Source organism: Patella vulgata, chromosome 9, assembly GCF_932274485.2.
Source record: "Patella vulgata chromosome 9, xgPatVulg1.2, whole genome shotgun sequence".
Classification (NCBI taxonomy): Eukaryota; Metazoa; Mollusca; class Gastropoda; family Patellidae; genus Patella; species Patella vulgata.
Window position 1 is genome coordinate 15,518,454 of NC_065887.2, and position 26,036 is coordinate 15,544,489.

General features: G+C 36.0%; 1 protein-coding gene across 4 annotated transcripts in view; it reads right to left on the reverse strand.

Annotated features, from left to right (window-relative positions):
• LOC126832583 (uncharacterized) overlaps positions 1 to 26,036 on the reverse strand; it is a 62,733-nt gene continuing 36,697 nt past the window's right edge. For 2 of the 4 annotated variants that reach the window (XM_050563421.2, XM_050563420.1), the window contains exons 4-18: positions 18,001 to 18,085; positions 14,513 to 14,569; positions 13,941 to 14,114; positions 12,869 to 13,075; positions 10,160 to 10,414; positions 8,844 to 8,954; positions 7,828 to 7,857; positions 7,155 to 7,267; positions 6,397 to 6,464; positions 5,995 to 6,194; positions 5,120 to 5,318; positions 3,973 to 4,140; positions 3,385 to 3,472; positions 2,665 to 2,744; positions 1 to 2,369 (exon numbers count right to left, since the gene is read on the reverse strand). In XM_050563421.2, the coding sequence (XP_050419378.1) occupies positions 2,670 to 2,744; positions 3,385 to 3,472; positions 3,973 to 4,140; positions 5,120 to 5,318; positions 5,995 to 6,194; positions 6,397 to 6,464; positions 7,155 to 7,267; positions 7,828 to 7,857; positions 8,844 to 8,954; positions 10,160 to 10,414; positions 12,869 to 13,075; positions 13,941 to 14,114; positions 14,513 to 14,561 (1,737 nt within the window). In that variant the 5' untranslated portion in view covers positions 14,562 to 14,569; positions 18,001 to 18,085 and the 3' untranslated portion in view covers positions 1 to 2,369; positions 2,665 to 2,669. Of the gene's footprint in view, positions 2,370 to 2,664; positions 2,745 to 3,384; positions 3,473 to 3,972; positions 4,141 to 5,119; positions 5,319 to 5,994; positions 6,195 to 6,396; positions 6,465 to 7,154; positions 7,268 to 7,827; positions 7,858 to 8,843; positions 8,955 to 10,159; positions 10,415 to 12,868; positions 13,076 to 13,940; positions 14,115 to 14,512; positions 14,764 to 18,000; positions 18,086 to 26,036 lie in introns of those variants that run through there. The other 2 variants (XM_050563423.2, XM_050563422.2) reach the window with 2 other exon arrangements.

Below are 26,036 nucleotides of genomic sequence, written 5' to 3' on the forward strand. Positions count from 1 at the left end.
TTTCTTATTTGGATCTTTTAATAAATATCAATTATTAACAATATAATTTCTATAATACATAGGTGAAAATTATTTTAACAATAAGAATGACTTTTTGTCCTTTGTGAACGACCAGCGTTCGGACTCATGTTTCCAAGGAGAAAGTATAATAAAAAGGGATAAAGCTAAAGACATCTTTTTGTTTCATTATTGTGTGAAACACGAAGAGTTTTGATTCTACGTTCAAGGATAAATGGGATGATTTCTTTTTATTATATTATATAATAATAATTATTCAACTCTGAAAAAAATACAAAGGATTTTAGAATAAGGTGTTGACCATTTTATCCCGCATAATAAATAAAACAATACCAATAAAAAATTTCCCTCTTTGAAAAACAAATAAATGAAGGCTATATCAAGGCAATAGCAAATTTCAAGATAATTTCCGTAACAATGTTTAAAAATTACAATATCTAGTTTATGGGGTTCAAGAAAAAAAATTATGATCACGAAAACACGTTATAAAAAAAACCTCTTTTATTGGATCCGGAACTAAGCCCTAACCGTTCTTTTTGTTGATGTTTTGTGCGACGCTGTTCGTAAAAAGTCCAAGGGTCCGCCAATTCAAGTACGATCGACTTAACACTTGGCATACCTGTTCCATGCGCATCGTTTTACTTCGATTTTTGATATGACGTAACAATTCAAAGACGGTTGCGATGACGTCATTCTCAGTTCCGCGTCCACAGTACATTGGTAATCGTTTTTATCTTAGTTCAGTCGAGAAATCTCTGATTATTTTCATTGTCGCCAAAATGATATTTGATATTTCTAGGTCATGTCATTTCTGGGGGTTATTTCATAATAATATAAGAACATTAAGATGCATGTTAAAAATATACAATCTCCTTCAAACAATCTATTACAAATAATTTATTACAATTGATTCATCTTTGATATTTTGTTAACTCTCATCCTTGATGAAATAGAAAATAATATCAAATTTAACAGAAATGGATTAATAATGATTCTAAAGAAATTAAATTGAATATTGGCCCCTGGGTTAAATTCTAAATATTTAAACTGTAATACCCGATTTGGCATCTGATTAAAATAAATCTCGTTATTGCGTTTCGTTAAATTATTTGTTTAACATTTGATTCAATCTGTAAAACGAAACGAAATTAGTATATTTATTGTAATGCAAATATGATCTGTAATTAAAGGAACAGTAAGCCAGGTGGTTCACAAAGTGTAGGCAAATATTAAGCACTCTAGAGAACAAACAAGTTCACAAATCATATTTAGTTAAAGATACAGTATGGGAGATTAGATAAAGAGCTGATAGTTCTGAAAATTTCAGCCAAAATGATCCACTATGAACGGAGAATTTAGCGATTGAATTTTCGGCCTAGGCTCCATCATCATTACTAAAGTCGGTAGGATAAAAAAACATAGTCTCGATTATCTATTTCATGATTTAATTACAAATGGAAGTCGAACAGCAAATCGGAACCTAATCCAATAAACATCACAGGCTAACGATGCCATCGAGAGTTGATCATGGTCTGGATAAGTTAATTAATGTCTAATTAATAGTTTAGATAACATTTCAGGCCTAAAGAAGGACTTGCAATAGGCAGATTTAGCTCTTGCATAATACATGTTTTAGTGCGGTCGATTTAAGTAATATTCTGACTTATATGTGTTGGTGGTAAAGGATTTTTTTTTATTCTGGCTTATTGTCCCTTTAATAAATTCAGTAAGTAGATGAGATCCCCGATGGTGATAAATATAACGAACTAAGAAAAGCAGGCGTGAGTAATTGAGTTAATATAATAAGCATATACAAAAAAGGCATTTAAAGATAAACATATTGAAACAAAAGTGACATTTAAGGATACACAAATTGAAACAAAAAGACATTTTAAAGTACACAAATCGATACAAATAAAAGAACTTTAAGAATACACGAATTGTTTTAAAATAAAAGGTTATTCACAAAGGCCCTTACGAATACACGATTACATGACACAAGAATTAAATAGTAACACAATTAACCAATCGTTGAGCACAACATGGCACCCGTTTTTTTGAGCAAGAAAGACTTGGCAAACTAGGCTATTTATGCTTTAGCATCCCCTTATTGATATTGAATAACACTATGAAATACACAATATGCACTGGATATACGAAACAGATACTAAGATTCGAGTTCAGATTTTACGCGATCATTTGGTCTTGTTTCACTAATGTTTAGATGATGCTTTCACTACGGCAGTGCATAATCAAGCTTTGGAAAAGCACCGGGAATAACACTTGGAACGGTTCTGGTTAACGCTGAATTTTGGCTTAGTTGATACCGAAGCGAAATTCAACCTCCATACCTGGATAAAAAAGTTTATACAACGTTAAAGATACATTTTAAAGGGTAGTTATGTCCAATAAAAGTATCGTATAATTGCCCCGAAGCACACCCATGGGACGCGCACAAGACAAAAATGTGAAGGTATCCTTAACTGGTAGACGTAAGAAGCCCTTCTATTGTTTTGATCTAATGGCTAACGATTGCAAGAACATTCAGAGACTTAAACTTCGGTATATAAATATCTGAATAATAATTTACATAACATTTGAAGCTAAAAAACAGACAAAGACCTGTAATATCAAAGATTAACTTACCTTAATTAAGCTTGAGCTCCTAAGTTTCGATCGTTGTATATATCTAGTGGCTGTATAGAAACTCGTGGTCGATCAATATACTGAAATCATCAAAAACAGATAATTATAATAATTAATTAACAAGCAATGTAAGCATCAAATTGAATGTAAACCAGTAAAAATGATAATTTATATCTCTGTTCGTCATATTTGAGGGAATTGTTATTCACTTGCAAACTACAATATTGTAAAAGTTGAAGCATCTTTATGTCAGTGCCGTTTAGTATTTGCCAAGACATTGTAGAAGTGTATATTTTCATATATAATTTGCATACGTATTTAATTAATAAGATTTAAATTCTTATACGGCATTTAGTAACTGAACATCTGATATAAAACACAAATGTATATGGAAAACAATCACTGAGTTTATTTCACACAACAACGTTTCAATAAGTTCCTCGTGCCGTTCTCAAGTAAGTAATGACAGTATAATAGCAAGAAATCAAATCTTCAAACGTTTGAATTTAAAGTTTAAAATGATATTTTTGCCAACTTCTCAACTGGCAATATTGAATTATGGGATTAATATGATTATTCTTTAACACGGTAGGACTGTTTATAGATACCATCTATTTTAGGGCTTTATTTTAAAACATTTTAAAAATATAACTTAAAAATATGAAATTGTAACTTCAAAAAAAGGGACAGTTGGGCTAAATAAAGCATTATAATCCTTACCATATTTGAGATACCAAGACTGGAAGCTTGGTCCATATAGCCTTCCATTAAATTATCATCATCACCATAGTAACTGTATTCCATGTCCCTAGCAACAACAACAAAAATGATATTAGCCGTGGCACAACAAAACGACATCAATTGGGACTAGGTGTAGGTTGTGTTAACAATCGTCAAACTGGTACTAATCAGTATCAAAAATAAAATATTCTAAACAGTATACAAATCATTACATACATAATTTGTTAATCAAGTTCCTAAAGGTATTTTCGGGGGGTTGGATGACCGAATGGTTAGCGTGTGCGCGTTGTATCATAAAGTCTGTCATTGAGTCAACTGGCGTGGTTTCGATTCCCCGGTTTTACGCATGTTGGATCGTCTGTCCAACGTTGAGAGTTTTCTCCGGGTCCCTTGGTTTCCCCCTACTGTTAAAGACCTCTACGAGCAAGCGAATTATTAAAATAAACTTAAACCATATGTTAGTTCCGAAATGACCTAGTTTGTGTCGAGTGGACGCCAAACCACATTTCTTTCTAAAGCCAATTTCAAAAACAGATCAACATTTTTAGAGCTGTAGAGCCTACTTACGTGCCACTCTTTTTTCTACAGAAAAGCAGGAAGAAACAACATGATGCACAGGCTGCAACAGCAAGCAAAGTACCGGTGGTAATTCCAATGACTTCAGCAGTAGAAAGACTGTCAGATGTCTGTGCACCTTCATTTTCACAAAAAACACCACTATGTGATGTTCCGCATCTGAAATTAATAAAACGAATATCATCTTTTAAAACCACTATACACCGAATAATAGTTAAATATAACATTTAAACCATACACAATCAAAAAACAAAACCAATTTGATCCAAAAGTTCACCAAATCGACCAATTCTGACTAAAAGATACATTATGGGGGATTAGATAAAGAGCTGGCAATGTAATATAAAGGGAATTTGCAGAACCGAGAATTTAGCGATTGAATTTTGGACGTAGCCTCGATCATCATTACTAAAGTCGGTACGATAAAATACATAGTCTCGATTATCCTTTTCCTGATTTAATCATGAGAATCGGATCCTAATCCAGTAAATACCACAGGCTAGCGATGACACCGAAGGTTGATTATGGTCTGGATAAGTTAATTAATGTCTAATTAATAATTTAGATAACATTTCAGACCTAAAGAAAGACCTGCAATAGACAAATTTAGCTCTTGCATAATGTATATCTCGATGCCATAGTTCTGGAAGGTTGTAAGTGCCACTTATGACCCAAATAGTTTTTTTGCGTAGGATCACTAATCACATTGGGGGGCTTCTCTATGCAAAATTTCAGAACTGTAAGGTCGTAACTTCGACAAAAAAATTGCTTTTAAAAATGTTGATATCCTAATTGCGTTATTAAGATTGGAATAGGGTTTTCTCATCTAAAACAAACATATTTATAATAATTTTGCTATTCCATATACAGTAGAATCTGTATTAAGCAGCCACTCAAGGGAATTTTCATGACTGGCCGCTTAACGGGAGTGACCTCTCAATAAAATCTGAGTGTTTGTTAGTGCTGACATCGAGTAAATTTTATGCTTTGATGCATTAGGAACAAACATCAATACAACGTGGCAGCCAAACTCGCGGACAAAACACACAGACCACAAAAACCTTGATATAAAAACAACAGCGTATATATCAAATCAAATGAATAGATGTACAATAAATAATAACAAATGTCGACTTACTGGCAATAAGGTTCGTTGTTGCTATCCAGTGTGCAAATAGCATCATTTTGACACAAAACATTTAACTTAGTAAAGTAACAAGCATGCATACAGACGGTATCATCTGAATATTCGCCGGTGTCTGTTTTATTGGCTGTACACATATAACCAGCTGGACAAGGATCGTCAGCATTACACACATCCGATAGTAAAAGAGAGACTGAAGATGAAGTTAAAGGTAATTGAATTTAAGCTCAAAGCCCTTGATAGTCATTTGTGGGATTGGGAACCCCTTTGAAATCAGGGTGTGATGAGCAAAGATTTTGCACGAGGAACAAGATCCCATCAAGCCCCCCCCCCCCAAAAAAAAAAACCCAACAATATTTATATGTGTGTGCGCGTGTGTGTGTGTCGGGGGGGGGGGGGGTCCCATTGCCGCCGGGTAATATTGGTCTGTGTGGAAACTGACCCACAGTATATGTTTGACACTGGTTAAGCATAATGTTGAAAACCTTGATTTTTGCCATTTGCGAGGGGGCACAAAAACTCAAGGGGGCGCAAAGACTCAAAACAATGACGCAAAGCTCGTCATAGCGCCCCTCTGCTTGTAGTTCAGTATTTACTGAATTGTTAATGCCTTGTAAAGTATAACATTGTGAAAAGTTGAAGATGTCAAAGGAATATCAGTTCTTTAATGGTTCGCTATTTACAAAAAAATGAAATGAAATGGGATTTAACGTCCCACTGGCCTAATGAGTGAATTTCTTCCCAGACAGCGTCGCTACGCCCTACTCTTATAATATCAAATTCCAACTGTCAAGAGATCTTTTACGTGCACGCCAATGTATACACGGGCCTCTGTTATTGTTATCAAAGAAAACAAAAAGAAAACCAACCTGTTTGGTTAAAGTCTTCAAGGTTGAGGTCTGGTGGGACAATATTGCTTCCAAGGATTGGATTTGATTCACTGAAAACATTTCCCGCACTTTTGATTTCTCCAAGAATGTTTGCCAACCTTTCGTCGGGTGTACTTCCAAATGCACCAATTTTCGCACCATTCAGAACAATAGAATATTGGACCTGTGGCTTTCCTTCTCTGAAAGAAAAAAATCTATATCATGTCATCAAAACCTTAGATTCTCAAGTTAAAATTATGACCAATAAAGATCAAACAGACCCGAAATACTTTCTTTAAAGTCTTTTTTTGTTATCCGAACCATCCTTTCATTGGTCAAAATACAATAAAATGAAATGAAATAAAATAAATATCGTCAAATTATATTTGAAAAATTACATACGCATTTAGTGTTACATCTGTAATATCGACTCTTTTAAATCCGGGGAAAAAAGCGTACAGTCTTTCCAGCTAAAAAAAATAAATAAAATGAATAATCAGAAACACCTTTATTATGTAAATTAATTTTAATTTAAAGGGACACAACTTCTTCCGATATGGGTTAATTTGTTGATTAAATTTGATGCGGTAAATCTCCTTTCTAAGTTGGTATATATGTAATTTACATTTAAAATGTGCATACAACTGAAATTAGAATCGCTGGGCTGTGTGCTTTGCTTGAATATACATTACCCACTGTCAGTGACGTAATGATTTAGATGAAGATAGGTCCTAGGCTATTCAACTTATGAATGAGCCCCCCCCCCCCCAGTCCCCCACCCTCACGATTAGAGTAAGATAGAAGTGTGTATTAAACACAATTAAGTAATGATCGATTCCCACTATCACTATTATTAATCGCGGAGTAATCGTAGTGATCCTATCAGGTCTTATCATATATCGAGGTCAGTCGTAGCAATCGTGTTGATCGTATCGAAACGTATCCGTACGTGAACTCATTGGGAACAATCCTTTCGTAACGCATCACAAGAAAGTGGAGAACCTAGCATAAAGCCGAAGATGATGAGGGATGTTAAAGACTACAGTACGTGTAAGAAAGCTTTATGATCGCGTCAAAAATATTATACAGAAGGCCCGGAGGCCCCAGGCTTCAGTCTGCCAAACCTAAGGTACGACAAATTGACTAAATCAACAACTAACCTCCTTTTTAAATGCTGCTGAATAAAGCGCTCTATCTGTCTCTGATAAAGGGCCTTGAACTGTATCTTCTAAAGTAATGGTTTGGGATATCGAGAATTCCAATTCCGCCGGTGCTGAAAAAGACAATATAGCTAACTGAAAGACGCTTTTATCATAATAATATCATATTATTCTTCTTCACCAATACGGCGATTGATTTCTAATGTTCTCATCTTCTTTTATTGGGGGGGGGGATCACGTGGCTAAGTGGGTATGGCGCTGGCTCGCTAGCCTGGAGGTCGGGTGTTCGATCCCTGCATTGGCCGAGAAAGTTCATCTCGATTTTCCAGCGTGGTTTCCCCTTGTCAGTGATGCAGAACGGAGGGCCTGACAAGGACAGTTGCCTAGTCGTTCGGATGGGACGAAAAACCGAGGTCCCGTGTACACATTGGCGTGCACGTAAAAGATCCATTGGCAGTTGGAATTCGATATAAGAGGAGGCCGTAGCGCCGCTGCCCGGGCAAAATTTCCCTCATAGCACACTGTATGGCGTATGCCCGTCTTCAATTAGCCCAGGTTAGGTGCAGAAGAGTAGGACGTTAAACCCCATTTCATTTCATTTCATTTCTTTTATTGGTTTCATGCAGCAATGATTTCTGCACCAGCGTTTATAATAGAAAAGGTAATTACTTACGCAAAGCGTCTGTTGTTTCTTCGAAGAATCCTGTAAGTAAATATATATAAATAAAGATTGGGAACTTCTGTTAAATACAAGCAGGTAATACGGCCATTCATGGGAAGTAGTACAAAATGTTATGATCATAATGGTTGTGAAGGCATACTAGGCTTAACTGTTGGAAAATAAAATGTATTCAAGGTGCTTGCCCATGTAGAAATGATTTTGAAGGGCACGAATTGAATAACTGAACTACAAAATAATGACAACTTCTGAAAAAAAAGGAACGTGCGTTTAGCGTCCCAATCTCTGCTCTATTCGGTTTAATGAAGCGGGCATACGAGGGAATTTTGCCCGGACAGCGGTGCTACAACCTACTCTTATTTCGAATTCCAACTATCAAGTGTACACGAGGCCTTGGATTTTGTTGCCATCCGAATGACTAGACGCTGTACCTCCGTTCTGCAGACTGACAATTTCTCAGCCAATACCAGGATGGAACTCTAGTCCTACTCATTGAGCCACCACAAAATTTCCGAATATCCGTTCGTTTAGATCAGTGATTCTCAACCAGTGTGCCGCGGCACACCTGTGTGTCGCAAGATCTTCCTAAGTGTGACACGGAATTTTGAACGTCACACTTAGAAAATTTCCTACTAAAGAAGCCAGCTATTGGACTGATGGAATTCGAAACAATGCAATAATGTACGACGTAAGTTCATAGCTGTGTTTTTCTTTACATGTATTTAGTTTGGGTCATTCTATGTGTCTATGACTAGTTTGTGTCTACGGTTGTATGTCGTCTATGACTTGCCATTTTTTTTTTTTGAAAAATTCAAATATTTTTCATATATATTTAGTCAGGTGTGCCCCAATTTCTTCATATGTTCCAAGGTGTGCCGTTGGCAAAAAAAGGTTGAGAACCACTGGTTTAGATGTTCGGAGTTAAAGAATATCACCGTAAAATCGGGACTGTCTGTTTAGATCATGGACAGGGAACACTTGGATAAGATAGTGAAAGTTATGAAAGTTACCTGCTCCGGAGCCACCATCGCCTTCGCCGGTAGCTTGTCGTCGGTATCGTTTAACTTGTTGATCGTTGATGGAATTTAAAATGTCTTCGTCAGATTCGTCATTGACTTCATCTGAAACAATACAATAGCCAATAAAATTAGGGAATGAACACAGGCTGTTTCATTATAGTTCATGCTATATTTAATATGTTTGAGTTAATGCTAAACCTTGTGAAGAGAGTCGAGTTGTATAATGACATGCTTTTATGAGTTTAAAAATGAATTTTTTGATTATCGCGTTTTTTGGGGATGACAATCTGTGTTAGTTGATTATGTTACGCCAATTAAACTGAAACTACAATGGAACTAAAATACAAAAACATTATTCCATTCATCTTGCGAAAACACAACCATCAAGCGAACCCAGTTCAATACTTTATAGTTTGAACCAAAATCAGATAGTTTTAACCATTTAAATGTTATCCGAACCGGAAACCGTCTTTAGCGGCTCACTCAGGGCGCTAATTACTTCATTACATACTTAACTGACATGTTGATGGCTCACAATATTCACTAGGTTTGATACCTAATTGTTATCTATGTGAAGAACAATTAGGTATCATTTAGAACCATTGGCGGGTTAGTTTGTACTTAAAACTAAATGGCGCGATAGTGTGTGCTTTTAACTAATTGGCGTGATAGTTTGGATGTCAGTTTGAATGGTAACAATGTTTTCCGTCCAGCAGACCTAACGTGCATTTATAGGCATCATCGACTAGCGAAGAATGTTTAAAGTGCTATTTATGGACTGAATGCCTTAGCAACAAAGATTCAAAATTTATACATTTTATTGATTATCTCAACCATGCAAATCCCAAATGGCAAACTAATTAACATATAAACGGAAGTGACGTTATACAGGTAACGGTCGTGTCCCTGAACTGATTAGTGACTAAACTATATTTTTTAAAAGTTAACATACATTATACAAGAGCTAAATCTGCCTATTGCAGGTCTAATTTTTAGGTCTGAAATGTTATCTAAATTATTAATTAGACCTTAATTAACGTATCCAGACCACAATCAACCCTCGATGCCATCGCTAGCCTGCTATATTTACTGGATTTGAATACATTGGATAATGGATAATAGAGACTTTTTTTTTATCGTAGCGACTTTACTAATGATAATCGAGGCTAGGCCTAATATCGCTAATATTTAATCTCCCATAATTTCCATTTAAACCGGAAAGCATAATGCCCACCTTTAATTGGTCTTTAATATTATATAAAAATGTTAAATTACAAAGCGTGAAGTTCTCGTTTAAAAATACTTACGTTCTACGAGTAAAAGATGTCTTTGGGCGTGTTCACCAGCATTAACTACATTATCAGCTACACGGTGAGCCTGCACCGCTGCTTTAGGTTCCGGGGTTGTTGTTTTTACACTAGGTATAAATGCTACTCGTGGTGCCACTGCAGATTTCTTAGAGTGAGCTAAAAGTTCCTCCATGGCTAATAAGCAATTGACATCTTTGTCAAAGCACGGAGAATTAGGTGAATCAGGTAAAACTTTTGTTTTATTTTTTGCTGCTGAAACAGAAGTACATTATTGGAGATTATAAAATTTATTTTCAACAGGATGTTACGGAAGAATCGGTGCAGTACACTTTGGACGAACTATGAAATCTACTCGAGCCCCATGGCTAATTTTGGTAGAGATTCGGGGACTAGACAGGAAAGGAGGGTTGTGGCTTTGGGTTCAATAATGTCAAATTTGTCAATAAGATATGGCCTCCCTGGAAATATGCCCGAAAAAAACTCTTTGAAAGGCAAAACTTTTCTTATTCTATATCGAAACTTAAGGATGAGATCGGAGAGCTTGAGAACAATACACCGTGGTTAAGTAGACCAAATATCGTTGTGTGTTTGGCTTCTGAAATAAATGGCCAAACCATCACCATGGCTAATTATTCTGTCAGGATAATGACGCACTATACTTTTATTTTGAACGCAGACTCTCGGGGTATTTTACGTGCACGCCGTCATGAGCCACTTACAAGGTGAAACCAAGCCTGAAAACCGAGGACCTTTCTTGGCCAAAACCGGGAGCGAACCTGATGCCTCCTGCTTATCGAGAACCGCGGCTCCTGTTAGCTATAAGTCAAGGTGTGTTTTTTTACGTGCACGCCAATTGATCGGAAAGGACCCCGTCATGAACCACTGACAAGGTGAAACCAAGCCGGAAAAAGTGAGGAACTTACAAGGCCAACTCCGGAAGTCTCCTGCTTATCGAGAACAGCGGATCCTGTTGGCTATAAAAGTTGTACCTCTGATTGGGAACTATGGTCTACTCTTATATCGATTTTCAACTGCCAGAGAATATTTAACTTGCGCCCAAAGGTATATGTGTACACGATTATTCGTCATATTCGAGGGATTAGACTCACAATTGAAACCGAGTGGAAAATCTTGTGGAACTTTCTGGGCCAACCCAGGAATCAAACACACGATCTCCTGATTAGTGAGCCAGCGAAATACTCACCGGGGCACCGTTATTCACGCACAGGGAAGTATTCTTAGGTGGTGTTGTTGAAAACTATTTCTACCGGCTGAGAACACCGCCGTTTCGAGCGGGATTATTGGGATAAAATCTCTTACACCTTTCATTGTTGAACATGGAGTTACTGAATAATGTTGTAATATTGCGATAATTGCGAATGACCAGATGTCGCAGTATATTTCTTGTCGCATAGTAATTAAATACCAACTGATCAAAAGCCCTTTTACAAGTTTTTATTTATCACTGATAGTGCATTTCTTTGCCGTATGGGGCAAACACCCACCGAAGGTCTAGGATTGGACCTTCATATTGAAAGATAAGTGGAGAAACATAAAGGAATCAAAGAAAGAAAGCGACGTCGTGATTTGTGTGCATATAATACCACCCAAAATAGAAATATCATTTATCGCTCATCCCATCCCACGCTTTGATTTCTTAACGAATGTGCATGAAACTACCAGTCACGGGTAGATATCCGGAATCATTCCCGATATAGAAAATATCGAAAAAAACGTCGAATGTAACGTGCACCAATCGACCTAAAGAAGACGACACCGTGCGCCATAGGGGACATATTGCCCGGGTAGCAGGGCTTCCGCTTAAAGTGTTCTCCTTTACGTGCAAGACAATGTGTAGACGGGACCATAGTTTTTCGACTAAAAACATTTCCGTCCTGCACAAATGAGGAACTTTCTCGATCAAACACCGGGATCAAATCTGGAGAATCCTGGTAACTGAACCACGGTGGCGCAACACCACCCAGCCCACCCCCGCACACTCGTATTGAACACGTAAGCATACACATAGTAACTAGTTAGCTTCAGTATGACGTGGCAAAATTCCAACGAGTCTCACTCAAAATGGCATATTAAAACGTTTCATTCCAACAGAAAACAGGCGTGCTACGTCATCCCCGGGAGAATTATTCGCGAAATATTACAATGAGAACTTGAAGTCGCATCGGGTTGAATGCCATTTTGAGACGAACATGTGGATAATATACTTTAGTGGACAACAATTTGCACACGGTTAGACCTTATTATAGTTGTTCCCATAATGACGATTTTCTACAGCTGAAGAGAGTCGTGGTGGTTAATAAGTAACATGGAGGTGCTTGGTTTGATTCTGGTGTAGGCCGAGAACGTACCTCGGTATTATGTGGCGTTGTTTCATATTACCAGCGTTGCAATGAGGCGGCCGGACAAGGAACGGTGTCTAGCTGTTCAGATGGCACAGAAAGCCGAGGTCTGCACGTTAGCAGCACGTCGAAGAGCCCCTGGCAAAAATGTCCCAATAGCACTCGGTAGGGGGTGTACCCGTCTTGAATAATCCGATTAGAGACGAAAAGCATGACGTAAATCCAGATTATATTTCATTTCAGTGCCTACCGCTGAAATATGGGAACGGTAATTGACACATGATGTGTAGAATAAGCAATCAATATATTCTACAAGAGTATTCTATTAAAGTGTATTAATTCTTACCATTATGAGATGAGACAGACTGAGATTTGACTGGTATTTTTTTGGCAGAGGGTTTTGGCTTTGTTTTACTATGATCTACAATAATAAACTCGTGTGACGAAAGTTCGTCATCGTCTATAACTAAGTTACGCTTTCCTACACTTGGAACATTGGAAGCCTTTTTAATTGTCTTTTTATTATCAGTTGCGGGCTTTGATTGCACAGTTTCTGAAAAAAATAGATAAAGTTAATTATAACATTCCTTGAATAAAAGTATATTAGCACTCTTTTCAGAACACCCAATGACACACTTTTCTCTCTTAAGAAGTTTATGCAGATCAGAATTCTTTTAAGATACAAAATCATCTATTCTTATGTGTGGACTTTAAAGGTGAAACATGATTCTACACCGCAAACTATTTCAACTGCCAACCGCCTGGGTAATAGACTCAAAACTAAGACTTTAGCAAAGATTGACTTCCGGTACCTTTATATGAGTTAACCTTAACTAACATTCTGAAATGGCAGGAATGAAACAATGAATAGGTTAGTATTAAAAGCATAGGGCCTTCTGAATTGTTCTAGGTATAGTGAATCCACTATTTTGAAGACCGTGTGTATTGTATACGTAAACCCGTATCTATCTAGTACTTGAATAAATTATTAGCGTTCATGTATATTTTTCTCTCAATAATCCGTGCATACGAGGCTTTCTTTAACAGTCGGAGTGGGGTGGGGGTGAATGGCTGAATGAAGACCTAGAGGTAGGGATGGCGATCCAACACAGTGTTACGCACAAGCTTTTAATACACAAGGACAATGCCACTTGAACCATTGACAGTCATTATAATCTAAAACATGTTAATTAAAGGGAAAGATTCATACCCAAAGGATTTTTATAAAATTCTAATTTGGGGTAACGTTCACTGATACCTCCAAGACTCTACTCTAGATAGTCATCTTTTTCTTGTAAAAATTCAGTTTTAAAATTTGTTATAGCCGAAAGTTCAATAAACATCTTTAGATCATTTAAAATCTGTGACATTTGAAAGATCACAAATATTTCAACCTGACATCCTTTTTCCGTACGTACCTGTTTTTAATTGGTTAATTTGGGGCTTGGCGGGCCTGGTTACTTTAACCGGTTTCGGTTCCTGTGTATTTTTTGTTTTAACCGGTAGGAGTAATTCTTTCGACATAAAATCGACGCCATCGTCGTCATTCCATTCCTTGGCGTCATCGTGTATAAACCACTTCGATTGGTCAGCTAAAACGCCAGAAATGGTAGAATTAAAGAGATAAATTGTAAAAGATTAATTAATTTAATTTTTTTTCTCCAGAAAATAACAATATGCAAATTTAAGCATATATAATGAAATCTATTACAACTTTGACTTAATGACAGAATAAAAACAAACAAACTATTACTTATAAATTTGTTAATTGAAATTGAACGCAAAAAAATAAACGATTAAAATTAAGGAATAATAGTTTCGTATCAATTTAAAAAAAAAAATTGTGTAAAAAAGTAAAGAGCAAATTAGGACTAGAGAAAAAAGTGAAGAACAAGGTCCGTTATTTTTACAAATTAAATAAGATCAAAAAAGAATACAGAAAAAAAAAAAGAAAAAATCTCTATGGAATAAGATATTATTATTTACTTACCGAAAATGTTTACGAAGAAACTAACTATAAGTATAATCCGTAAATTCATCGAAAGTTCTATGAAAAGTGAAAATATAAATTATCCAATTATGTTGTAAATTCCGTATAACAGTATTTAAATAGAATGTCATAACGTATATTAATAATCCCACACATAGGCAGTGCCTGCATTGCCTATTTTCTACGATCAACGGAGAAATCTACAACCGCTATAATCCTATAGTTAACACTAAGACTTGTTGTGATATAGATCTCAACGATATACATATAACTTAATCCATTCACAGGGGCGATTAGCGGTAATGCGCATGCGTTCATAGTGACGTAGGATCATTTACATAATAATGAGCTAATATTATTTCAACCTATTAAAAGCGGGTAAATATGCGCTCAAAATATTCATTTTTATCGTTGTTCAATAGGGTGATATATCAATATGTTAAGGCTTTTGTGGCCAGTGCATTACCTAGGTGTGTCTTTCGTCACGACAACGACCCCACCCTTCATTATGACCATTCGCTGTATGTTAATAAAAAACAAGTAAATCCGTATCATGTACAACTCGTGATTGTAGAATAGATTTATTTACCATTCATAAAAAAAAATACTACCAATATAGTACGAATGTATGAATATTTATTAACATTATATATATATATGACAAACCCTTTCTTTGTGCGATATAACGTCTCTTGAGTGACTTTTCGTCTGTTATAAATTTAATATTGCACAAGTCCTAGTCATAGGAAGTGAAATGAATTTAAACTTCAAAACCTTTCTGGTATGTTAAATAATCCACCTATCCACATATTCACCCCCACTCCACCCCACCTAGGATAGGGATTAAAGGAATATACTTCACCAGAATAAAGGCCCAATTTGCACAGCCCCCCCCCCCCACCCACCCCCCCCCCCCAACCCCAAAACCCCCCAAAACTCGACAAATTACTCAAATCTGTCAATTCTAACGGAGCGTCTGACAATTTCAAATCTATTGAATTTTTTTTATTGATCTCCCGCTGCCATCTTTATTCAACTATAATAATAAATAATATTAAACAAAATCCCACTTTTTTTTAGCCCTGTCTCGTATTTTTTATTGTCATTTTGTTGTATGGCTATAGAGTAACTATTTTATGATTGATATAATATTGAATTAATTTGAGATATTTCTTAAATCTATTATTACCCTACATGAACTGTCCTATAATTTGTCTCTAAATCAAAAAACACATTTCAACCCCTTTTCGGTTTTTTATTGGCATTCTATCGTTTATGATATTATCTATAACACTCGCAGGTATTTAATCTATCTCGTGCGTATAATGTTATAGGAATTACAGCTATACGAACGTACGTTAATCTATACGCGAGATTATTTCTATTCTATGGTAATTATTATTTCGAGGATTGTTCCGGTATTATTACGTAGCTTAGGATTTCCAATAATCAAGTTAATTTATAGCCGTATTTTCGTATAATCCTAATCCTAATCCGTTATTTCAGCGCACATAGCTCTCGATATCTACCATTCAATAACAACTTATTACTTTTTTTTAGGGAAGCGTAATTAAACAGCATTACAGGACATTGAAGTGTTTCTGTGTAAACTGAAACGATTGGCATGAATACATTGTAAAGAAAGGGTGTGGTTTAACCCAAAGCCAAAAATCGCTTCACAGAGAAGGGGTTGTATCCAAAGAATTTATGTTAATACGAAATATGTCATGTGAATATAGGTTCAAATACTTGACTAATTCAATAGAACAAACCATCCTATTAGATACATTTAATATGTTTTATTCGAAAAATTTAGTATACTACAAAAGGTATTGCGCCCAATATATTCAAGCACGACCTTTAACTGGTCGGCCTTCCTCCCTGAGGCCATCCTGTTTAGTGGAGCACCCATTTTAAAGAGTAAAATTAAAGCTTTTAGAAATTTGAAATTAGCGCTGTAAACTTTGTGAATAAAACGTTTATTTAATGTGATTTTACATATTTAAAACCTTTCTCACATTTCTGTGTGCTAAATCCCATACTTGAGTCTTGGTGCATACAGATAAGGAGTTGGTCCCAGCCATTACCAAACCGGCTATATCTATTTGTTAAGGTCAACTCAATTTTCGTCAAGATCGCTGAGATGTAAATAAGGTTAGGACACGTTGTTGGCGAGATTGTAGGATAGGGTTAGGGTAAACGTTAGGGCTAAGTCCAGAGTTACGGTTAGGGTTAGCGCTAGCACTGTTTACATCTCGTGATCTTTGAACAAACTTAAAGTTGGCCTTATCAATTAGATCTAACCCTACCAAACCTCTGTATGCCAACTATACTCTCTAGACATAATTTAAATTAAGCAAAAACTCGATGATTCTAATACAAAAAGTGACTTGATATGTCGGCGTTTTAGGTAGGTTGGGGGGGGGGGGGGGAAGAGAGATGGGGTTTAACGTCCACTCGACACAAAATAGGTCATTTCGGGACTAACACATGGTTCAATTTTATTTCAATTATTCGCTTGCGCGTAGGAGTCTTTTTAGCAGTGGGAGGAAACCGGAGGACCCGGAGAAAACCCACGAAGTTGGACAGGCGACCCAACTCCTTGTCACATACAACCGGGGAATCGAAACCCCGCCAGTTGACTCAATGACATACCGTATGAGGTAGGGAGTATAGGATTTAATTGGTTGGGTGCTGGTGGTAGGAGATAATGTCCTTCAAGAAAATTTGGTACTTTGACTTATAATAGTACATTTTAGAAATGTACTTCTCGGGTTACCATCACTTCTTAATTTGTTTGGTACAGAAATTATTAGTAGGATGAGACGACTAAGAAAATATTTAATATTGTATCTTCCGTATCAGAAATAGGTTAGTTAACCTACTTGATCAAGTACCCTATTCATGCTCTCAAATAGATTTGTTTTAATTGAATATAAACCCGTTTAGTGTTCAATCGAGCGAATCCGAATAAGCAACAGTTCAATGCATCATCGCCAAACCTATGTGAATGTATTCAATGTCATAATATTTGAATTGAACTTTCTTTGTAAGAGAATTTCAATAGTATGAGTAACCGTTTGTTTCTGGTTTTGTGTAAAATCGAACTGAAAGATGAACTAATAATATTCTTATGCAAATAAAAAATCTCTAGGTCAGTAAGACTTTACTTCCTAGGGCATTTCATTTTAACTTTAAGGTTTTTTGAAAGGAGGTATGGCTAGCCGAATTGTATTACGCACCGACGTGGGGATGTTTTGAGCTAGACGTGGCATGATGTATGTGCTATAAACCCCTGGGGACATTTTTTACCACAAAAACGTTAAAGAGAACGAACATAAAACCTCATATAATATCACCACCTCAGTTTCTTTAACACCAACAAAGCTATACCCTTCGTCCCATTTATTTAAGCATAATCGGCTACAAAGTTACAAATAAAGAAAGACATTAAATCAAACTTTCGGATAATATGGTTGTCAACAAACCTGTTCACTTTCTCGAAAGAAACGAATTAATCAATTAAAGGTTAGGGGTACGACTGAAGGCTTCTTCAAATTTTCGTCCACGAACCTGGAAAATAGTTAATGTACGTTAGATGAATTTACATTGTAGATAAAATGCATTTTATTACCCTATACGAGCAACTGAGTGCATGCATGTTATTATTTGATAACTAAAAATGAGATGTGATAGATGGAAAGTAAAAGAAAGGAATAGGACGAAAATGACAGGGGTAGGAAGGAATACGAAGTAAAGGGAATGAATAGAAAGGAAATGAATAGAAAGTAAAGGAAATGCAGAGAAAGGAAAGGAATATAAAGTAAAGGAAAGGGATAAAAAGAAAATGACAGGGGTAGGAAGGAATAAGAAGTAAAGGAAATGCATAGAAAGGAAAGGAATATAAAGTAAAGGAACGGGATAGGAAGGACATGAAATGAATTGAAAGGAAAGGGAAAGAAAAGAAGTGGAACAGGGTAGGAAGTAAAGAAATAGAAAAGAAAGGGATATAAAGTAAAGGAATATAAATGAAATAGATAGGAAGGAAGTGAAAGTAATAGAAAGGAATGGGGAAGAAAAGAAGAGGAAAGGGGTAGGAAGTAAAGGAACATAAAGGTAGGGGAGGGAGTGAGTTAGTTGTATTTTACGTCCGCTTCCATCGAGGTGATATCGCAGACAAGGGAAGGAGTGGGGTTTAACCTTACATAGGCTATTTTTATTTGTAGATTTTTTATGATAAAGTGCGGAATAGTAAATTTCGGCTCTTGAATCGGATCCCCAATTCGGATAGGGTTAGCAGTAGTTGTAAAATGCTTTTAAACACCTCTGTTCTTCATGTAAAATGTAAGTCATGGGTGTGGACCAATGATTCGTTATCGTTAAAACCAAAAGTTAGTAAACGATTACACGTGACACAATTCTATAGAATAATGTGACTGTGTTTTACTCAGATACCATTTGTCCAATCATTACTCTACCAATTTTATCATTGCTTGAGAATTCTAGTCGAAACGTTTATCGGTAATGTACTTGTATTCCGTGTATAGTAACAGTTTAATGACTATGTGCACTTGCAAAATGTGAATCTGTTAATGAGACCACAGAACAGGGGGTGATGACCATCCGGCGCATGCGCAAAAGGTGGCACAATGGATGATTTTAAGTGACGCATTGCATTTATGTCATAATAAAAAACAGTAAGGCAGTAAACCTACTCATTTTTTTTTAGCGATTTTAATATTTCGTGCATGTAAACCCCAATTAGAGAATGTTATCCTTTTCACATTAATCTGTTTCCAGTTAAAACTTTGCTTAAAGATACATTATGGAGATTAGATAAAGAGCTAGTAGTTCTCAATTTAATAGTTAAAAACTAGAAAATGTAAAGGGAATTTGAATTTTGGGTCTAGCCTCGATTATCATTACTAAAGTCGGTATGATAAAAAAACATAGTCTCGATTATCCATTTTTTAATTTAATCAGAAGCAACAGACCGGGTTCTAATCCAGTAAATATCACAGGCTAGGGATACCATCTAGAGTTGATTATGGTCTGGATAAGTAATAATTTAGATAACATTTCAGGTCCAAAGAAAGACCTGCAATTGGCAGATTTAGCTCTTGCATAATGTATTTTTAATGAATCAAACTAGGAAAGATGAACTTTTGTTCTGCAATCGTCCACTGTCCATGGGCGCATCTGAATTCGTGAGTGAACAAATTGACACATGGCATGTAAAAGTTTCGGCCATCTACAGATGTTAAGATGGCTGTGGATCAATACATGTAATTTAAAATGGTATCTCTTCAAGTGAGAGAGAGAGAGAGGGAGAGAGAGAGAGAAATGGGGTTTAACGTCCACTCGACACAAACTAGGTCATTTCGGGACTAACATATGGTTTAATTTTATTTCAATAATTCGCTTGCGCGTAGGGGTCTTTAGCAGTGGGAGGAAACCGGAGGTCCCAGAGAAAATCCACGAGGTTGGACAGGCGACCCTACTCCTTGTCACGTACAACCGGGGATTCGAAACCACGCCAGTTGACTCAATGACAGACATTATGATACAGCACGCGCGTGCTAACCATTCAGCCATCCCCCCCCCCCCCTCGTCTCTTCAAGTAAATTCGTCTTCTATCTGCAATAAACAGACCAAATAACCTTGAGAAAAATCACACACCTTAGACCGTGTCACCCATGGAATCCATGGTGAACTAAAGGGCATATTTTTAAAAGATGAATTCAAAGGCCACGAAGATCACTTTAGTTACACCCATAAACGTCTTTCATTTGTTAAGCTCCTTAACGTCTACTCGATCAATGTTTAATAGAAAATATGTATAGATAGAATTGATAAGTTTACGTATATTGAAATGTAATGTTTGCATACAAAATATGTTTTACAGTGGTTATAATCGGGTATTATATTAAATCATGTTCCGAATCCGAAATCACCTTTCATATCTCAAAAAAAAAAAAAAAAAAAAAAAAAATTGAATAGGATTATTTCTATTTTTGAAACTAAGAATCCACAATCAAATGAGCCATACAAAAGAAAACTATTTTTATTTCGCAATGGAAAAATGAATAATATACCACTAGTCTTCGCTTAAGTCTCCTTTCAATTCATAGCTTTAATCATTGTCAATGAGACGGTTTTAATGAAATTGGGTTTTACATCCTACTTTTCTGCACCGACTGGGATAATTCCTACTCTTATATCGAATTACAACTGTCTAGGTTTCTTTTACGTGCACGTCAATGTGTAAACGGGGCCTCGGTTTTTCGTTCCATACGACTGCATGATGTATCCTGTATTCCACCATTTTCACAATCCTTTACCACAGATAGGTTGGAAACCAAGCTGGAAAATGCTGAGGAACTTATCGATACAGAAAGTCAGTTGGCGAACTTCATTTCCGTTCAATTGGTGTCTTACGTCCAGCTAATCTATTTCCAATCCCTAACAGATGAATGCACCACAATCACTAGAGACAGAGTCACGCTAATGGATTGACCCCTTAAGACAAATCCTAGCAAAAAATCTTATTGTACATAACAAAAACACTATAGGTTATTATTCATAAAATAAAACATAAAATAAAACACTTCGGGTTATTATAAATAAATTTAAATCATAAAAAGAACTGGCGGTTCTAAATCATAAACAGAACTGGCGGTTCTAAATCATAAACAGAACTGGCGGTTATAAATCATAAAAATACACTGGAGGCTGGTCAATTAGTCAGTGAAGAACACGGACTGTGTATATTAATGGTGATTGTCTTTAGAATTATTCGGGGAGCGAGGGAGAGAGAGAGAAGGGGGGGGGGGGGTGGTGGTAAGGTGTACTCGATATAAACTAGGAGTCTTTAGCAGTGGTAGAGAACTGAAGGACCCGGGAAGTTTTCTTAGTGTCTCTCGGTTGCCTCCAACTGCAAGCGAATGAATTATTGAAATCCACCGGTTTCCTCCGACTGATAAAGATCATAAAAGTTCAAGAGAATTAGTTAAATGAAATTGTAGCATATGGTAGTCCCTAATTTGTGGGTGTGTGGGTGTTTTTCCATACATTCGTTATATTGCAAAGTGTACATTGACCATTTAACATTAATATGTTTTATTAGCGGAGAACTGTGTGGCTTATTTGTTATTATATCGACCTGTTTACTTAAACACACCTTTGAATAACGATAATGTATTTTATTATTGTGATCAAAGCTGACTACGGGCGGATACAGGGATTAACCTTGACCATATACACTAACAAACAAGTCCAATAGATCTTATTAATTATGATTTATATTAACACACCTACAAATTACCTACCCCCTTTAAAGGGATACCACGATGTAAGGAACGTCTACTCTGTATATAGTTCGTTTTGAGACTAACACATGGTTGTTTACCGCGGTTACATGGTGGATTAGAATGTTACGCAGCGGTGCTTCCATATGTTATCCCCACCATTTATAATACACGTTATTCGCGTTAATAGCAACCTATGCACTTTGACCACATGTATTTCACGGTACACAGGGTGTCATTAATTATATTTCAATAAAATGTGCTATTAAAAATGGTGAAAATATTATGTGTATGAAATGCGCACAATGTATCTTTTCATTGTGGACAACGTAGATATTCTGGCCAGCCGTAATTGTTAATTCTAGATAAGTGTTTTAGGTTGCTTTATCAGGGTAAAAGAACAATCACATTCAAGCTATAAATCTTTAACAGTCGAAGCTTTTTTGTATGAGCGTGTACAGGCGTTGAAAATATATTTGTTGAACCATAGAGCACTCCGTCAATTGATATGGTAGCGTGAGAAAATAACCTGATATAACATTAACAATAAAACATGTTTTCGCCGCTTAGGCTATCAGATTAATACAAATTCCTACAGTGGCGGATATTTGGTTAGAGGGTTCCCGGGTAGTTCCTTCGAGAAAATTGTAAAAAATGGCTGTGTCAATGATGACTTTTGCGTGGCATATCTGAACCTGAATATAATTTTCGATTTCATCAGCTGCATTACACCAAACCACAAAACCTGAAATTTACACGTTTCATACGTCTTCATTAGCCTCTCAGGACAGCAATGTAAGGTGTTAAACCCCACTTCATTGCATTTACACGTTTCATAGAAAGAGAACAATATAGGTTAATATTTTATATTGTCATTTATACAGGGGTCCGCCATTGAATCGATACCTGTATATACATATATACACGACACATTTAAAAAATGAAGCTCTCAATATCAATATCAATAAAGTTTTGTTTCGTTTATTTGCATTAATGTACCTGTGCCATTTTCGCGTTACAAAAACTCCGACCTTAGCCTTGACATAAATGAGAATTGTTAGACATATTATAGGGGTACTAATAAATTGTTTAAATGGCAATTAGTAATTGAATGGGTATATCACAAGACGTAATTTTATGGAATACATTTTAGTATACAAGTTTATTTCTGGCCTCGGCTTTATCAGTCAAAGAAATAAACTTCTAACGTAACTGGTATTCCATATAATTGTGTTATGTGTTACAGTACTCAATAGGTCAAAGTAGACCGAATAATAGTAAGTATATAAGAGAAATAAGAATTCCCACCAAATCAAAATTTATATTAATAATGAACAGTTGAATTATAGAAACAGCTCTTAAGTGGGTGTTTCATAAATATATTGAAAAGTTGCAGCACCATGATAAATCAATTCTCGGCTGTTATAAATTAAATCACTTTACTGCTCCGACTGGGTTAATGAAGACGGACATTACAACTGTCAAGTGTTCTTATAATTGCACGCCAATGCGTTATTTTTCATATCATTCGAACGACCAGATACTTCCCATGTCAGCCTCCTTAACTCCCGTTCTGCACAACTGAAACGGGGGGAGGGGGCTGTTATAAACAGGTTCCGTTTGAAAACAGTTAATGCATATATCTTGGGATTCCGAATAAATACCCTGCCGCATTAAAAAAATATATAGAAGAAGACCTTGCATGCGGCAGGAGGTGGGTGGTCTGTGCATGGACTGATTTTCTTAAAAATAAAGGTTTCTATGCGATATCACACAGAGTGAAAGCGGGTGTTCAACCCAAGTACGAAGACGATGCACGAAACTGCGAATATCCACTCTTTCTACAAGGCCTTATACTGTATTTTCAGTTTGTAGCAGTTCACAAGCCCAATGCACTTTTACATTAATAGTTTAATATTTTCCCACGCCCTTTGTACAGTTGTCTTTCAACTATGAAATAACCATTTATAACTAACGTGTTAGACACGTTCCGTCCAGTCGGTACAGAGAAGTATGTCGTTAAACCCCATTTCATCTCATTTATAACTAACGTATCAAATCAGTCAATGGCTTAAATCGTATCTTAAAATCTCTACCGGGATCCTCGGAAATTGTTCGGTCGGGATGCCTTAACCAGAATGCCAAAGTTCGAATTTCAATCTTCGGGATTTGTTTTCAGCCCAGTTCCAATTTGCCAAAGGTGGAGCCCATGGGACTGAGAATGAAAGTTTCTCTAATAAAACAGACGTCCCGTGTTCAATTTCATAGTGTACGTCAAAGATCTCATTCAATTCAAATTCCTAAACTACCTGGTAGTTTCGATCAGGAAATAAATGGGAGAGGCGAGGAGGGAGGGGTTCTTACTTTGATTAAGAAGGACCTGGAATACTTTAAATTAGGGACTGGCAAGAATAATTATCCAGTCTCTGGGTTAGGACAATATGTTAGTTGATTATCTATCGTTTGCGTATTTTTAATTTGGGTGCGCTATGACCTCTTTCGTCTTGCTGGGATTAAAATAACTTACATATAAACTAAACATTCCATGATTTTTTATTCGTCCAAATTTAATCCGTACAGAAATATAGGACGTTAAACCCCATTTCATACATTCATTCAGATTTAATAATGAGCAGTGCATTGAGAATTTGTTCTATATGTTAACATATAAAAGAAAAAAAATATATTTTTTAAAAAGAGGGCAGATGGAATTTAAAGAAACAACATACCTAAATTGATCTCATATTTATAAATATTTAAATTCAATCCGACGGTCCAAAATAAAACCTTTTCTCTATATTAAAATCCATTTTAGTGTGAGCGGTATTCCACAAGGTTGTGCCTTATCCCCATTCTTATTCAATATGTAAGTAAGTGTAAGACTAAGAGGTAAACCGATTGCAAAGGAGATAAAAAAAAAGAAGGTGTATCCCATATTTAACAATAGACGCCTTTTGCTTTCCTTGGCAAAGCTTAGTACTCGACAATACATTTTATTGTTCAAACGAAGTCCATTTCGGTCTCAACCGTGTGATCGTAGGACATAATATTCGCTGTTTTAAAATCTATGTTGGTTCTAGTCCAAATCCAAATTACCCCATTCATTTTAGCATACTGATGATCTGGACTTTTTGTTCCACCCTTTTTTATAATTAAAAAGATACATTCTCTTAGTTTTATTGTGTAACGGGGTTTATCTTCTTCAATTACTGGATAGCGACATAGCGACATTTTATTTAAACAATCGGAACACAAATCCATTTTGAGCCTATTCAGCTTTCTTAACAAAATGTCTTGTCTCGAAGTAATTCATTGACAGTAATAGGACGCGCGTTACCCGTATTGAATTAAAAAAAAAAAGATTTCAGTTGGTTCTCTTGTCCATTTGTCGGAAAAAAATCTAATATATCCATGATTTGACAATTACATCAATATAAAGGATACTAGACGTTTAGTCTCTTACGGAACATACACGGAATATGACCTTTTGAAGTCATCAGCAGAAACCCTAGATATAAATATAGTACTATTTACCCACCTTCTTTTAGACTGTAGGAACCCTTGTTAGGAAGACTTTTATACGGAAATGCATGTTATCTTAATATAAATGTAAACATATACGTAAATAAAAGTTTTTTTCAAAAAAAAAAAAAACCCAAAAAAGAAAAAAAAAGAAAGAAAAAGAGAAACTCTACCCCTGATTGAAAATCACTTAAGAGTCGTATGGAAACTGGTTTAAAGTCGAATATAGTTTAACCACTCGACATCAGATATTATGACATACACTACGTGGTTTCATTCTTTTGAAAAAAAGAAATTAGTAAAGTGGTGTCTGTTTGTTCTATATTGATTTCCTTTCAATGGTCATACTTTTAAATATGACTGATTGCTAGAGATTATTCATTAGGCAAACACCGTGGAAATCCGGCTCTACTCCAAATGACATAGAAAAAAACCTACTTTACCCCAAAACAAGAAATCCTAGTATTTTAGTTTTATTAAGAAAAATAATATAGATCGATGTATTGGTTCGGTTTCAAATAATAAATAATGTACATGTACATGATTTTCTTGAGGTGTCACGGCCTCCATTTTAGAAGGAACTCAGCAAGTCTAGACCCATGCCCTTTTCACTAAACGGCCTAACCGACAACAACATTATGACCTAGTAACTGTCTTGTATTAAACAGTACACAGAATCAAATTTACTTATTAAA